We start from the raw sequence: 14,885 nt of genomic DNA, 5'->3' as shown, positions 1-14,885 counted from the left end.
CCAGCCTTGAGTCACGCTACCTGCTCAGTGGAAAGTCTGCTTCTCCCTCTCCCTCTGCCCCTCCCCCCAACCCTTTCCCCTGACTGCCCTCTGACCCCTCCCTCTGTCTTTCCCTCTGCCCCTCCCCCACCCTTTTCTCTCTGACCCCTCCCTCTATCTCTCCGCCCCTCCCTCTCCCTTCTCTCTGACCCCTCCCTCTACCTTCTCCCTCTGGTCTTCTCTCTGACCCCTCCCTCTACCTTCTCGGTCTGGTCCTCCGTCTGGCCCTCCATCTGCCCCTCCCTCTGCCCCTTCCCTCTGACCCCTCCCTGAGCCCCCCTTGCCTCCCTCCCTCTGCCCCCCTCCCTCTCTCCGTCTGACCTCTCCCTCTGCCCCAACTCCCTACTTACACCTGTGACTACTCCCTCTGAAATAAAATCTTAAAAAAAAAAAAATACCCCAGGCCAAAAAGAATAAGAAAAAATAAAAAAGACAAGTGTTCTATTGAATATAGTTCTGCATGAGTATCTTTATTAACTGCTAATGAAAATTAGGACTTTCTGGGGATTCTGGTAAGATTTTTAAGATGTTCTCTCCTTAGCAAAGCCATCTTTGGAGTTAGTCATTATTCTCACGATCACGGTTATCTCAACTTCAGCCTGATAGTTGTCTTCCTTTGGTCCAGACACTCAAATGCTAAAAGTAGCTTCAAGTTAAGGAAAAGTCATTTTTCACCATTCAGTTCTCTGAAAAACTTCCATCTCCCACTGAGAATCATAGTCCAGGAGTGAAGTAGTCACATGCCAGAACTTCAGGGCCAGTTGGAAAGTCATTTTGATCATTGGCATCGGTGGATCGTCTTTATCACCGGCCTGAAAATGCACAGCCCTGGAAAGAGTGGCCTCTCTGTGCACATAGGTGATTGTTAAAAAGGCGAGGCCGATATAACAGGAGCTAAGGTTTGATGACCAAAAACCAGCACAATGAAAACGAATAATCATGAATATTGGGCACTAGAATTCAAATTATCAGATACCTTTAAAGGGATGTGGTGTCCATTTTTAATTCCATCGTGAACACCACATTATTAAAGAACTATATTTAGAAATAGAAGAGTGTTGAGGGGAAGGGGAAAAAGCCAGAAGAATTTCTAAATCCTTGCGTGATCCTCTACTTGTTCCTGGTAGACTCGGATCACATCATCTTCCTCCATGTTCAGTTCTTTTGGGGTGTGATTATCAGCGATTCTCTGCCCATCAAAGAGAAACCTGAGCGTATTGATGGTAACACCCACCCTTTGACAGTACAACTCTTTGAGTTTCTTCAGATGGGTCGTCATTTTCAGTTTGAAGTGAACCTCACTGTTGTCTTGTCCAACGACTGTGAGTTTGATGTATTTTCCTTCCTTCTTGCCCCCCAAGTCCTTGTTGGAAGAGCTTGCCTCCTGGACCTCCATCGCGGCGGTGGGCTTCGCCCAGGGTCCCCCTCGGCAGGCACGACCCTCGGTGCGGCACCTTGCGGACTCCTCTCTGCACGACCAGCACGACGCCCGGCCTGGCCCGCTCTGCCGGCCTTTGAGCCCCGCTTCAGAATTCTTCATTACGTGTCGTCATTTTCCTTTATGACCCGTCGGGGGGCGTGGGCCGCGTCCTACCTTGGCTACCAATGGCTACAACTCAGCAGCGAGCTGAGATTTAAACAGTCACGGGAAGGCGATAAAAGGGAAGCGCAGAAATTGGCAGTGTTGATGAATGTCTCTTCGCCACCTGTGCCCTGTGCTTCCCCCCAAAACTAGATAGCGGGGAAAGGACTGCTTTTCCTTGCATGTAGTTTATTTGGGAGGCCCTTCGCCTGGGGCCCAGTGTGCCGCACTCCGGCCGAGATACCACAGTACACGTGCCCCGGAATCACTGGGCTAGATGCATAAGAAGCAGGGACGTTTTACCACCTACAGCTGTACCCATAGTTTGAGATTTGGGACCAGGGGTATCAGGGATGCCACAGTTAGCCATGGTTTTTTTTTTTGTTTTGTTTTTGTTTTTTTTTTGGTTTTTGTTTGTTTGTTTGTTTGTTTGTGGGTAGCATCATCCCCTGCTGCCTAGAAAACCCTTAGAGAAGATGGGCCACCCTAGCCCTTGAGGGAGGGAGCTGTCCAACCGGGTGTAGGAATCATCTACCAGAGATGCCAGGTGACTCATTCGGGCCATAGGGGATATGCGATTGGACATGGGATCTATATCTCCTCCATCTTGTTGGGGTTTTTTTATGATTATGTTTTCATAAATGTGTTATATTTATTTAGTTTAATAAAAGCAAAGAATCCGAAAGGCTTACAAAAACCAAAAGTGTAGCTGCTTGTGCCACCTTTTCCCTGTCCTCACACCTTCTCCCTCTAGAGGCAGTCCTTTACAATTCATATCATTCTCTTCATTTACTTACTTCCATATTTCTAAATAATACGTATGTTGTGATTTATCCATTTTATGACTTGTACATTGCCATTGTTTTCCTGTTATGGCCATTCTGCAGGTTTTTTTTTTTTTTTTTTTAAGATTTTGCTGATTTATGAGAAAGAGCACAAGTAGAGGGAAGAAACGGGGATGCAGGCTCCCTACTGAGCCAACATGGGGCTCAATTCCAGGACCCCGGGATCATGACCTGAGCCAAAGGCAGATGCTCCCCCAGGCGCCCCTGCCACCGAGAATTTGATGTTTCATATTGTCTCACCTCACCGCCTTCCAATTTTCCCTCCCTTCCTTTTTCCTATCTCATTATATCACAATTTGGGGGTAACTCAATATTCATACCATTTTGACATTACATAAATTTTCCATTAGTAAGACAAATTATATATAATGATAACAGATCCTTGCTTATAAAACTTGATTTTCCTAAGGAAAAGTGCTTTCATTTTTTATTTGCTTTTTGAATGTACCTACTAGTAATTCTTTCCACATGCTCTATAAGCTCTGTAAGATGTATTTTAGCAATATCGTTCATATAGTTAAATACATTTCCATTTTCTTTATGGATTCATCTTCATTGGTGACCTCTGTTCAGTTTACTCATGACTTGCCTACTGTACAACAGTCATCCTGTCATTCCCCTTAATCTTTATTCTAGAACTTCTCTTTGCTCTCATGTTAGGGGACTTGCTTTCTGGCTCCAAGAATTCATGTCTTCTCTCTTGGTGTGTTACCTTCCTTTAGTGGATTACATCCCACATTAGGTTCTTGAGAGTTTCTATGGATGGGAAATTGTTCTGAGGTGAATTGTATCTTTTTTTTTTTTTAATTTATTTTTTATTGGTGTTCAATTTACTAACATACAGAATAACACCCAGTGCCCGTCACCCATTCACTCCCACCCCCCGCCCTCCTCCCCTTCTACCACCCCTAGTTCGTTTCCCAGAGTTAGCAGTCTTTACATTCTGTCTCCCTTTCTGATATTTCCCACACATTTCTTCTCCCTTCCCTTATATTGAATTGTATCTTTAAGTGTTAAAATGTCTTTATTTTACTTTGACATTTTTTTGCCATTTTGATGTCATTATAACATTCTAGCTTGAAAATCATTTTTTTCAGAATTCTGAAATCATGCACAAGTTGTCTTCTAGTTTCCAGATGTTAATACTGGGAATTTCTGTGCAATGATAATCTCCAGCCTTTTGTAGTTAACCCATTCTATGTGCTGTTGCTCTTGGCTTAGTTTTAGTTTTCTTCCTGAAAGATTTTGCCTTTTTTCCTTTATCCTTTGTGTATTAATATCTTGTGATGGTAGTACGTGGGCTCGGTGGGTCCATTAATGTAATATTTATGCCTCTACTTTCTGGCTAACATGGTATTTGTCTCTCTTAGTGGGTTTTTTTTTTTTTTCCATTTGCACTCCTTTTTTAAAGAACTTTTTACAAGTCAAGTATGAACTTCCTGGTTTGGCCCTTTGATAGTGTTCCCAGTTCTCTCCTTTCTACCTCTTTTTGCCTTCTTTCTGCTTTGGGGGATATTTTATTGACTTCATTTTATTGAGTTTCTATTTTGGTGCTGTTATTTTTTATTTCCAAGACATATTTTTTCTTCATATCCTTCTTTATATGCATTCTCTTCTGATTCCCTGTACATAGTGTCTCTAGTGAATGTTAGCTCATTAACATTTGCTCTGATTTCTCTGAAGACATTAACTATATTTATTTGTCTTCCTGTGCCTGCTTTATCTTGTTTTCTACATCAGTTTTATCTATTTTGTGTTTGCTTTTGTCTCTTTCATGTTGGAAGTTTTCTTCAAGTATTTGTTCTTTGGCTATTCCTATAAAGAATGAGACATACCTTCATTGCACACCTAAGAATAGCATTTTTACATAAACATGGCCAGAGGGTAGGTAAGAGACCAGAGAAATGGTAATATCCTCCACAGTTGCTAAATGGCACAGAAGATCTTCTCTGATTAGGATTTGTGATGAAACTTCCATAGATCCTTGAGCTCTTTGATATTTAACACATAAGTTTAGATTTTAGTACATTTTATTTCCAAGAGGAAGGTCCATAACATCAATCAGTTCTTGAAACATAGCATCCTCTCAAAAGATTAACTGGCCTTGAGGTATAAGATGCTAGAGATACACCACAGCTGTTGAAATGGCAATTGTCTTTATTTGAGTGACGTGTTGGTGTAGCGTTACTGGAAATAACACAAATCTAAAGATTCATTGTAATACTGAAGCAGGGAAAAATTGGTTTGACATTCTTTAAAATGTTTATTAAGTCCTCTGGTACTACTACTTCTAAGATGAAGTCAGGGACAGAATTTATTGTTTCACCAGAAACAATTCAGAAGCAATTCTTTAAAAATGATTTTGAAGACATTGGATACCAGACAGGAAATTACATTGATTCCTGAGAAGTGATGGACAAGCAAGGTGATCTCTGTGATTATCCTGGGTTATTGCCTCTAGAAACTGTCTGAACCCTGGTAAAGGGATGGGAACTGACATAGAACTTACTAGACTTCTTGTATTTCAGAGATGGAACTAAGAGTCCAGAGAGAGCAGGGTGGCTAAGGTCTAGCAGGGAAGACTAATGCAGATAAAGTAGCTGCACAAAGAATCTTTACGGGGTTCCTATTCAAGTAAGGGTTCCTCAAGAATACTTATCAGTACTTGCATGGGGGGAAACTACCCTAGGCCATGTGAAAAACCATCCGAGAGGATAGCAAGAAACAGTGCTCAGATCTCTCACAGGCTCAGGAATAGTGCTTCTTCCCATCAACTAGGCTGGGAAAGCATAATTCATAGGACAAAGGGAGATTAATCTGAAGGATTTTGTCTCAGTTGTGGGGAAAATTAGTCCTAAGCTAAACGCTGCTCTGACCTTGCCTGGTGAAACTTACCTTTGGAGAGCAGGAAAGCCTTACTGATTGGGAGAAGGCAGAAAGGAAATTATAATATGCTAAGTAATATTCTATTTATTGAGCTGGGATATAGTTGTGAGAGTTGTGATATCATCAAGCTGAATATTTTTTTAAAGCTGAAAATCAGTGAGTGAAACATCTATTACTTAAAAGAGAATAAAACAAGCCCCAAAAAAAGTGCAAAGAGAAATAAGAAGGATAGTTAATGGTAGGCATGCACACATAAAATAGAGGATCAGCAATGCCAGAAGCTGGTTCTTAGCAAAAAGTTGGGAAACTGACAAACTAATAGTTAGATTGACAGGGGGAAGGGGCGGAGAGGGAGAGGGAGAGAGAGGGAGCAGGAGAGTATGAGAGCTATATCAAGAATGGAAAAGGTGATGTAACTACATCTGATGAAAGCACTAAAAAAAATAACAAAGACATTTGATCAACTCAGTGACTTTTAATTTGAAAAATTGATAAAACATCTAACCAAAAAAAAAAAACCCCACAATAAGTAAAATGACCTGAATTTCACATACTCAGTAATTTCCAGCTTCTATTTACACATACAATTCTATGTTTAGATCAGATTAGATGCATAAAAAAAGAAGAGGGGAAAAAAGATTATTTTTTGTTTTTTTAACTAAAAGTTTTATTTGTTTAATTATTAGCACAAATGGTCTCCCATTTCCCTGGGAAGTAAGGCATCTTAGATATAGGGAGATAATGGTGTGCTGGTCAACCTCTTAAAGTGGCCCCTCTCTCCTGATATCCACTCCCCGTGTAACCCTTTCTTATTGTGTAGCCTGTACCTCGTGACTTCTAACAACCAAATAATAAAATACAGAACAGATGAGATGAGATGTCACTTCCAAGATGAGATCTTAAAGGACTCCAGCTTCTGTCTTGCTTACCCGCTCTCTTGCTCTTTCCTGCTCTGTTGTAGCCAGCTGCTGTGTTGGCAGGTGCCTTATGGAGAGGCCTGCGTATAACAGAACTGAGGGAGGTTCCTGGTCAACAGCCAGAGATGAACTGATGGCTCACAATGACAGTGGGGATGAGCTTGGAAAGAGATCTCTCCCAATTCGAGCCGGGAGATGATGACAGGCCTAGTTGACACTTTGCAGCCTGTGACAGCCCCTGAGCCAAGTCATCCAGCTAAGCCGTGCCTGGATTCCTGTGCCACAGAAATTGTGAGATCCTAAGTGTTATCTGAAGACGCTAAGTGTTGGGGCAATTTTGGGTGCAGTAATAGATAAGTAATTGATTAAGAGACATCTACGATTTGCTGAAGGTGACATCTGTGAGTGAAATAAGGCTCCTAAATACTGTAGATGGAAGAAATTGATAAAATTAGGAGGCAGCGTGGCAGGCTTCCTAGTGAGGCTTCAGAGATTTCCAATAGTTCCCATTCCATTGGTTGTTGGCATCTGCCATAAACTATCATCACTGAGTTCCTATGCATTATAAAATACCAATGTCAAAACCAATTTTCTCAAGTCTTGCTATAAAACCACTCTATGGAAACCAAGAACAGAAGCAGCAGCTGATATATCTACAGGCCATGTACCAATCGGGAATTGCTTGTTCCATTTTTAGCAAATTCTACACATAGCACAAGAGACAGCAGGCAGTGTCCTACCTTTCCAAAAATGCCCATCACTGTTAATGAAAACAAAATCACCCCTACTTTCTGGCTGAAAAGACAGAAAGTCCACATTTATATATGGGGGCATAAAGTTATCTGACATAACACACATGCGTGCGCACACACCTAGTGGATTCCAATAGAAGTGGTAGGTTGCTTGTGTGTGTGTGTGTGTATGTGTGTATTCATTTGTTTGTATAAATAGGGAGGAGTAAGTGAAGGACATTTACGAGACTGCAAGTGTTTATTCCTTAGGAAAGAGGGCAGCGTGGGGGAGGTAGAGACAGACATTATTAAACCTTCCCATTTCTGGGACACCTGGGTGCCTCAGCGGTTGAGTGTCTGCCTTCGGCCCAGGGCATGATCCCAGAGTCCCAGGATCGAGTCCCACATCGGGTTCCCTGCATGGAGCCTGCTTCTCTCCCTCTGCCTATGTCTCTGCCTCTCTCTCTGTGTGTCTCTCATGAATAAATAAATAAAATCTTTTATTTATTTATTTATTTATTTATTTATTTATTTAAATTTATGATAGTCACAGAGAGAGAGAGTGAGAGAGAGAGAGGCAGAGACATAGGCAGAGGAAGAAGCAGGCTCCATGCACCGGGAGCCCGACATGGGATTTGATCCTGGGTCTCCAGGATCGCACCCTGGGCCAAAGGCAGGTGCTAAACCGCTGCGCCACCCAGGGATCCCAATCTTTTAAATAAAAAAACTTCCCTTTTCCATCTCCTTATAAAAAAAGTATTACTGTTTTAATTATATGAAATAACAAAGATATTTTAATGGAAATAAAGTTTAAATTACTGTGACTACATTATTTTGGAGGACTTTGCTGTTACTTTTTTTTTAACATGGTCTTTGAATAGCCTAACTTTGTAGACATACTCAACAGAGACAGGTGGTAGAAAAGGAATGTAAGACGCTTGGGGTGGGCTTGCATGCAGGGTAGTTAACCAACCAAAGCAGTCATCTACTGCAAACATATGGAGTGGCTTTATTTCCTTTGAAAGATCTAAAGTCATCCTCCCTTAAGCCATTTTGAAAAGTTGCAAAAACTTGACTAGAGGAATCAATTAACAGAATAATAATGAATCTGAGGTGATATATTCTCATTTTATTTAAATTTATTCACTGATGTAAGAAGTTACTTCAACTTTTTTTTACTTCCTCTTTTTTATGTGATCTTTGGCATTACATAAAAGCCATGCAATTGAAGCCTTAGCAGAAATTGCACGGGGTTTTGAGTTCTACTAGAGAATATAACAGTCCTAAGGGAAATATTTAGGCAATGGGCATCAGAGTGCTAAGTAATTATGGTGCTTTGTTCAATTTTCAGTTACTTCACTGAAATATAATGAAATCCAAATAAGAGGTCTAAAATCCTACATGTTTTTCTTAAGCAATGTGATCCTAAGTTTTGGGGGGGGGTTTTTGGTGCTTTTTTCTTTTTTAATGTTTTCATTTCATAATGATTTCATTGAATCATTTCAATTGCTTGGCAATTGAAATGATTGTTTTTAACTGAACTTTATCATTTAGTAATTAGTTTCAAAAAACTATGATTTATTTACTAAGAAAACATCTCATGGTGTTGTATGTGGAGAGTGTCTTAAGAATTTTCTTAATGATCATCTAGAGCACAAGTCTATTTTTATTTCATCTTGTGATGATTCTGAGAGTTCTTTCGGTAAACAAGTAATATGTTTAAAAACTGTGACAAGATTTCTGGGATTTGAGAAATCTTTGGATTTTTCAACTAGACTTTGGTCTTGATAATGATATTTGGATAATTTATTATCTGTTGCCACATAACAAATCCTCCAAAATTAATGGTTTAAAACAACAAAAATTTATCAACTCCGTTTCTGAAGCTCAAGAATTTGGGAGTGAGTTTGCTGTGTGGTTTTGGCTCAGCATCTCTCATGAGGTCAGCATCAAGCTATTGGCTGATGCCATAGTCACCTCCGCCTTGACAGGGGATAGAGTGTCTACTCCCAAGGTCACTCATGTGGCTATTGACAGGACACTTCAGCTTCTCAAAAATGCAAGCCTTTCCTTAGGGTTCCTTGTGAGGAATCCTGCTTTCCTCCTATAGAAAGTAATCCCAGAAAGAAGGAGAGGGAGCAAGAAGCCACAGTACCCATTCTGGCCTCCTGCTTCCAAAGGTATACGTGGTCACTTACGTTTTATTCTATTTGTTACACAGGCCAACCCTGAAACTATGTGGAGGGGGCCCACATGTGGGTTTGAATTGCAGGATGTGGAGGGCCACCGGGGACAGTCTTGGAGGCAGGTGACCATAGACAGTGTGAGTCAAGGCATGGGCAGACATGCAAACCCATGAGGAGTGATACAGAATAGGGGACCCAGTTTAGTATTCTATATTGTGTTAGCATGGATGTTGGATGGACAAGTCTCTCTAAGGCTCCTGCTTCTGTATCTAGTGTTGTGCCTGAACTTAGCCAGTGAGAGAGAACAAGGCAAACTGGAATTTACAAGGACCGACTGGGCACAGTAGAATCTGTGTGGATAAACCGGAGAAGATAAAGACAAACTAGAATGAATGCTTGTGTTTTATCAGCTCCGACTCTGGTGATATGGGTGGCCCCGAGATCAGCTGGGCCCCTTTAGCACAGAACAGTCCCCAAACCTGGCTTAGGATCTACTGAAGAAGGACATGGCAATTTAAAAAGTTGCATGCCTGGCTGCCACCCCACCCCACCATGGTGAACCAGTACCTCAGTAACACACTACATAAGTGAGAAGAAGCCCTACCTCTGATCATCCTTTCGAGCATACCAATGTGTGTGCATTCACTTCGGCCTTCTAGATAATGTGCACATTTTCACTGGTCCAATACCAAATTGGAAATACATAGTAAAGGGAGGGATGCCTGAATAAATAAATCTTAAAAAAAAAAATACATAGCAAAGGGAAATCATAGAAATAGTTTCAGGTAACCTAAATTAATATGGTACAAAGCCATTCTAGCTAGGAAAAAAAATAAAATATAAGGGGACCAGAACAAGAATATGGCTATGTTTCCTGAGCACATTTTTTAAAAGATCTTTCTTTCTTTCTTATTTATTTATTTATTTATTCATTCATTCATTCATTCATTCACTCATTCATCCATCCATCTATTCATAAGAGAGATAGAGACATAGGCAGTGGGCCGGGATCACACCTGGAGCCAAAGGCAGACACTCAACCACTCAGCCACCCGGGTGCCCTGCTTGAGCATATTTTTTAAAGAAACTTCTCAGCAAACGTTAATGAAAATATCTATAGCTGATAACACTGTACTGTGTAATTGAAATTTGCCGATATTAGAAATCAAATGTTCTCACCAAAAAGTTTTTTTTAAAGATATATATGAGACCTAATGGTTATATTAATTAACTAGAGGGGAGTCTTCCGTTCTCATAGTAAACATATTAAATTATTGTGATGTACATTTTAAACATCTTGTAAGCTGAAGGACAAGAGGAAAATATGTTGGTCTCATGCGCACAGTGGTAGGATCAGTATTTTGTGCTCCCTCTCCCTGATGGTGCAGTTAAGGGGAAGAATTTAGGTGGATGTTACAGACATGGGTAGAAGAATCACCCCAAAAAAGTGGACTGAGAAAGGAAAGGGAAATGGAATGTACTCGAAGGCATAGTGGAGGTTTCAAACTCATCAGTTGAGAACCACTGGCCAGGGTAGCTGTTTTTTGTCTCAGCAGAGAGAAGAGTTGAATTATACGTAGGGTCCTGCAATGTACATGGTCGAAAACATAGCTTTTTCTTGACTGACAAGAAGCTAAAACCAGTGGAGCATTGCAAACACATAGATCAGGGGCAGAATGCCTAAGGAATCCGACAGGGGCTCCCTCAACCAGTGGTTTTGCTCAGATCATAGAACAGCACATATCCTTATGAAATTGTGCAGGTGACAAGTGCATTGTAACGTCATGGGATCGTCACCACAAATGTGCCTATTTGGCAGGTCAGATGTTAATATCCTCTGCATTTTATGGAGCTTGGTTGAGTATGAGTAAGTTTAAGGTCATAAAGATTGTGAAGACAGAAATGGTTGTAATCATGCAGTTGATAAAGCTTTAAAAAAACAACGCCGTTTGCACCTCTTTAGAATACTAAATCCATTTTATTAAGTAATAGAAGACTCAGGACACTCATGCTGGTTTTCTACTCTTGTCACATTCCAGGAAAATAATTACAACTTACATTAATTTAATTTTTAATTTCACTACCACGGGAAGTAGCCAGATACATACACAATTTTTTTAATTGCATGAGTTGTGTTCTTATTGTAGGTTATTGTATAGTGATGAAACAGTAAATACTTCCTGATATCATCTTGTCTTTTACATTTCAATCTTCTTGTCTAGTCCTTGTCTGTATGAATTCATATGAAGATGTTACATAGCCCTAGCAACATTTCTTTTCCTGCTTCCCTGTCTTAGTATGTCATGAAATAATATCTGAATTTCCACCATCTATTGGGTCTTGCTGATGGCTGCTAATAATCCATCATGTACTCCTATTTACTCATTATTTTGTATTCATTTTGTGATAGGTAGTTCACAACCAAAAGAGGTAATCCTTTTTCTTTTGTTACTGGTTATTTAACATTTAAATATACTCAAAAGAAAAGCCAAAAGTCTGCTAATTCATTTCAAAGCATTTTAAAACATTTATTACCATGTCTTCAGATTTCCATGTGCAGTGTGAAGTTTAAGTAAATGCAATGCATTTTTGCTAAAAGTGTCTCCTTATATTTATTATTTATGTTGAATATATGTAATAATTAACTGTAGCAGAATCTCATCCCAGACATTCGGAGAAAATTGAGATTTTCTCTAAATATTAACATCAGTTCTAATATCCATAATGCCATCCATGGTGTCCTTATGAAATCTCCAGTCTTCCCTCTCCACAGGTTCACTGAAAGGCATGCTTTGCTTTTCTTCTCCATTGCCGGGAAATGTATATGCAGCTCATATGACAAGATGTACACCACACCAGTGGATGGAATAAAAGTCATAACCTTGAGTTTCCCAAAATAGATCTTCCTTTAAGTGGGAAAGCAAACGTTTTCTCCCTATATTTTCATGTTGTAGTAGATTACATGTCTTCACTTTCAGATTTTCAGACGTGACTCTTTTTTTTTCTTTTTTAAGTATTACTGAGCCTGTTGGGGAGCATTTGAGTATCTAGTGGAAAATGGATGTCCTGGACTATTTTGCATGTCTGGATCTGTCGAATAGAAACCAGTCTTGAGTTCCTCCCTCAGTGGCAAATTTAGAGTGCTAATCACAATTTTTATTTTATGAAATAATGGAACTCCAGAAACCAGTGTACTTTGAGCCCAGAGAGGGAGTCGACTTACCAGTATGAACTACTTTTTCCAAAGCAGAAATTGTACATAAAACATCAGGATTCTCGCAAAATGTCTTCGCTGTGAATGCATCTACTTCGAAAATAGGAGGCTTCATTTTCTTTGCAGTCTTTTTTGCAAGCTCTCAAATTGCTGGGATTTTTGCCCTATTACCAACATAATAGATTTTTAAAATCTCTTTTTCATTTGCATTTCTTGCATTGCTCGGAACAATCTATATGCTCCATGCAGGTAGAACCTTTTGTTGAGCACATAATGTTTATTTCTTGCAATGCTCAGCTGGGACTGGACTACCCTGGGGGTGGTATTTGGAATGATTGACAGCTGACAGTGCCTCTCCCTCCTGCTTTGGGTGGGACTTCTCATATGGTGTCCAAGAGTACCTCCGGTTCACAAGTTATGCTGGAGAATCATTGATTAATTTGATGTAAAACCGAAAATATATAGGATGATTACTATGTCAGACACAATACAGTATTTCAAAGAAAACAGATACACTAATGTTCTGTGATATTTTTCCATAAAGCAAATCTGAGCTGCAATGGAAGATTAATTAAAAAATCAAAATTTCACACCTTTTTATTATAGTACCTTGAGGTTGTGGATGATGTGTATTTGTGTAATACAGGGCTTGCTTGGAATTAATAAGACAAGCAAATAAAAGTTGAAAAAGCACTTAGTTGCAATGTGTTGTATTTGTTTTCAAAGTATTATTTTTCAGCAGCCATTAGCACAAGAGCATGATAGAGTACCTTCTGAATATCTTTTCCTTCATTATAATATTTTACTAAATAGATATTTTCCTCTTAGATCATCATAACTGCATAAATAGAAGAAAATATTGATTCTTAATTATAACAATTTGAGTACAAACCACTGTCTGTGGCTTCAGAATAATTGGAATATAACTCCTTTAAAAGGGGATGGTAAAACCGACATTAGCAGCTAGGGCACTGGTGAAATTGTTTCAAAGAGCTCAGAAAAATGCAGGAAATTGCAATAATTGCTATTTCTCTTTTCACTAAATCACAACAATCAGTCAACAAAGGAGAACCAAAATACTGCAAGGCCTAGCTTCACTGAATTTCCCTAAAGTTTTATTTCACATTTTTAGTGAAAGTGTTGTTGTTGTTTAGGGAGAAAACAACCTTATTCCTTTTACGTTGACAACCAGTTTAGCTCATGTTTGGCTAGATCCATTTCGCCTCACTGCCAACAACCTGAGGATCTAGGTTTTATTGTTTATTTCACCTGAGCTTACAGTTAAAAAATAATGCTTGAGTCTTGTAATCTATAGTCAAGATATTGCACCCACTATTCAACCAATGCTAAATTTGAGAAAATATGGAATTTAAGACTACAATTATTGAAATTATAATTCCTTAAACATAGGAAAATTATTTGGCTTTTCAACTATCAAGAATGTGTTAAGAGCCTTTCATTAAGTCACTAAGTCATATCAATATGCACCATATTCAAACTTCAAATGGCTTATAGAATCCTGTTTCTGCAAATATATCCTGGATATTTACTTGGATGGAGGAGAATAATTGCTCAGTTAGTTTCAGCTACATTTAAGAGGATGAACTTCCTCATCCAATTTAAAAATGTGAATGCAATTTTAGAATTTTTATTTTTTTAAAAGATTTTATTTATTTATTCATGATAGAGAGAGAGATAGGCAGAGACACAGGCAGAGGGAAGAAGCAGGCTCCATGCATGGAGCCTGACATGGGACTCGATCCCGGGACCCCAGGATCACGCCCTGGGCTGAAGGTGGTGCTAAACCGCTGAGTCACCCAGGCTGCCCCAATTTTAGAATTTTTAAAGGAAGTTATTTTTAAGCAAAACCTACTTGAGGTAGCAAAGGTTTTGTGTTTTATTTTGTAGGAATATTAAAACATAATCATTTTGAATCCATATCAAAGTTTCTCTTAATCCAGGTACTTCAAAAATATTTCCTGACCTACCATCAGTCCTAATACTAATTAAATGAATGTCGAATATATCTTATCCATTACTTGTTTAAAATTTTTAAGATACATAATAACCACTGTTGTGTTGATTAGGCACATAAATACACCATTGGTGAGAATATCAGTTGAGGCATTATGCCAGGAAGGAAAAAGGTGTTAACAGGATCTATAAAATAAAATAAAAGGAACACACCTTAAAGTCAGTTATTTCACTTCCAGAAATCTTTTTTTTTTTAAAAGGGAAACCTTTTATTTATTTTTTTTTAAGATTTTATTTATTTATTCATGAGAGAGAGAGAGAAGCAGAGACATAGGCTGAGAGAGAAGCAGGCTCCATGCAGGGAGCCGGATGTGGGACTCAATCCAGGAACTCCAGGATCCCACCCTGAGCCAAAGGCAGGCGCTTAACCGCTGAGCCACCCAGGTGTGCCGAAATCTTTCTTTTAGAAATAACTTACATACATACTATTATATTTTTGTTTACTATTTTT

The 14,885-nt window shown here is 39.2% G+C and overlaps 1 protein-coding gene across 1 annotated transcript; it reads right to left on the bottom strand.

Moving 5' to 3' along the window:
• Positions 1-491: 491 nt before the first annotated feature.
• Positions 492-1,534, bottom strand: LOC491788 (small ubiquitin-related modifier 1-like). Its single transcript, NM_001252262.1, is given in 1 exon segment — positions 492-1,534. A coding segment is annotated over 1 exon segment (306 nt). The 5' UTR covers positions 1,436-1,534; the 3' UTR covers positions 492-1,129.
• Between the last annotated feature and the right edge of the window lie 13,351 nt (positions 1,535-14,885).

The sequence above is a fragment of the Canis lupus genome, chromosome X (genome assembly GCF_011100685.1).
Source record: "Canis lupus familiaris isolate Mischka breed German Shepherd chromosome X, alternate assembly UU_Cfam_GSD_1.0, whole genome shotgun sequence".
Taxonomy (NCBI): domain Eukaryota; kingdom Metazoa; phylum Chordata; class Mammalia; order Carnivora; family Canidae; genus Canis; species Canis lupus.
Note: the sequence above shows the minus strand (reverse complement) of the source record. Positions and strands in the feature narration are given on the sequence as shown.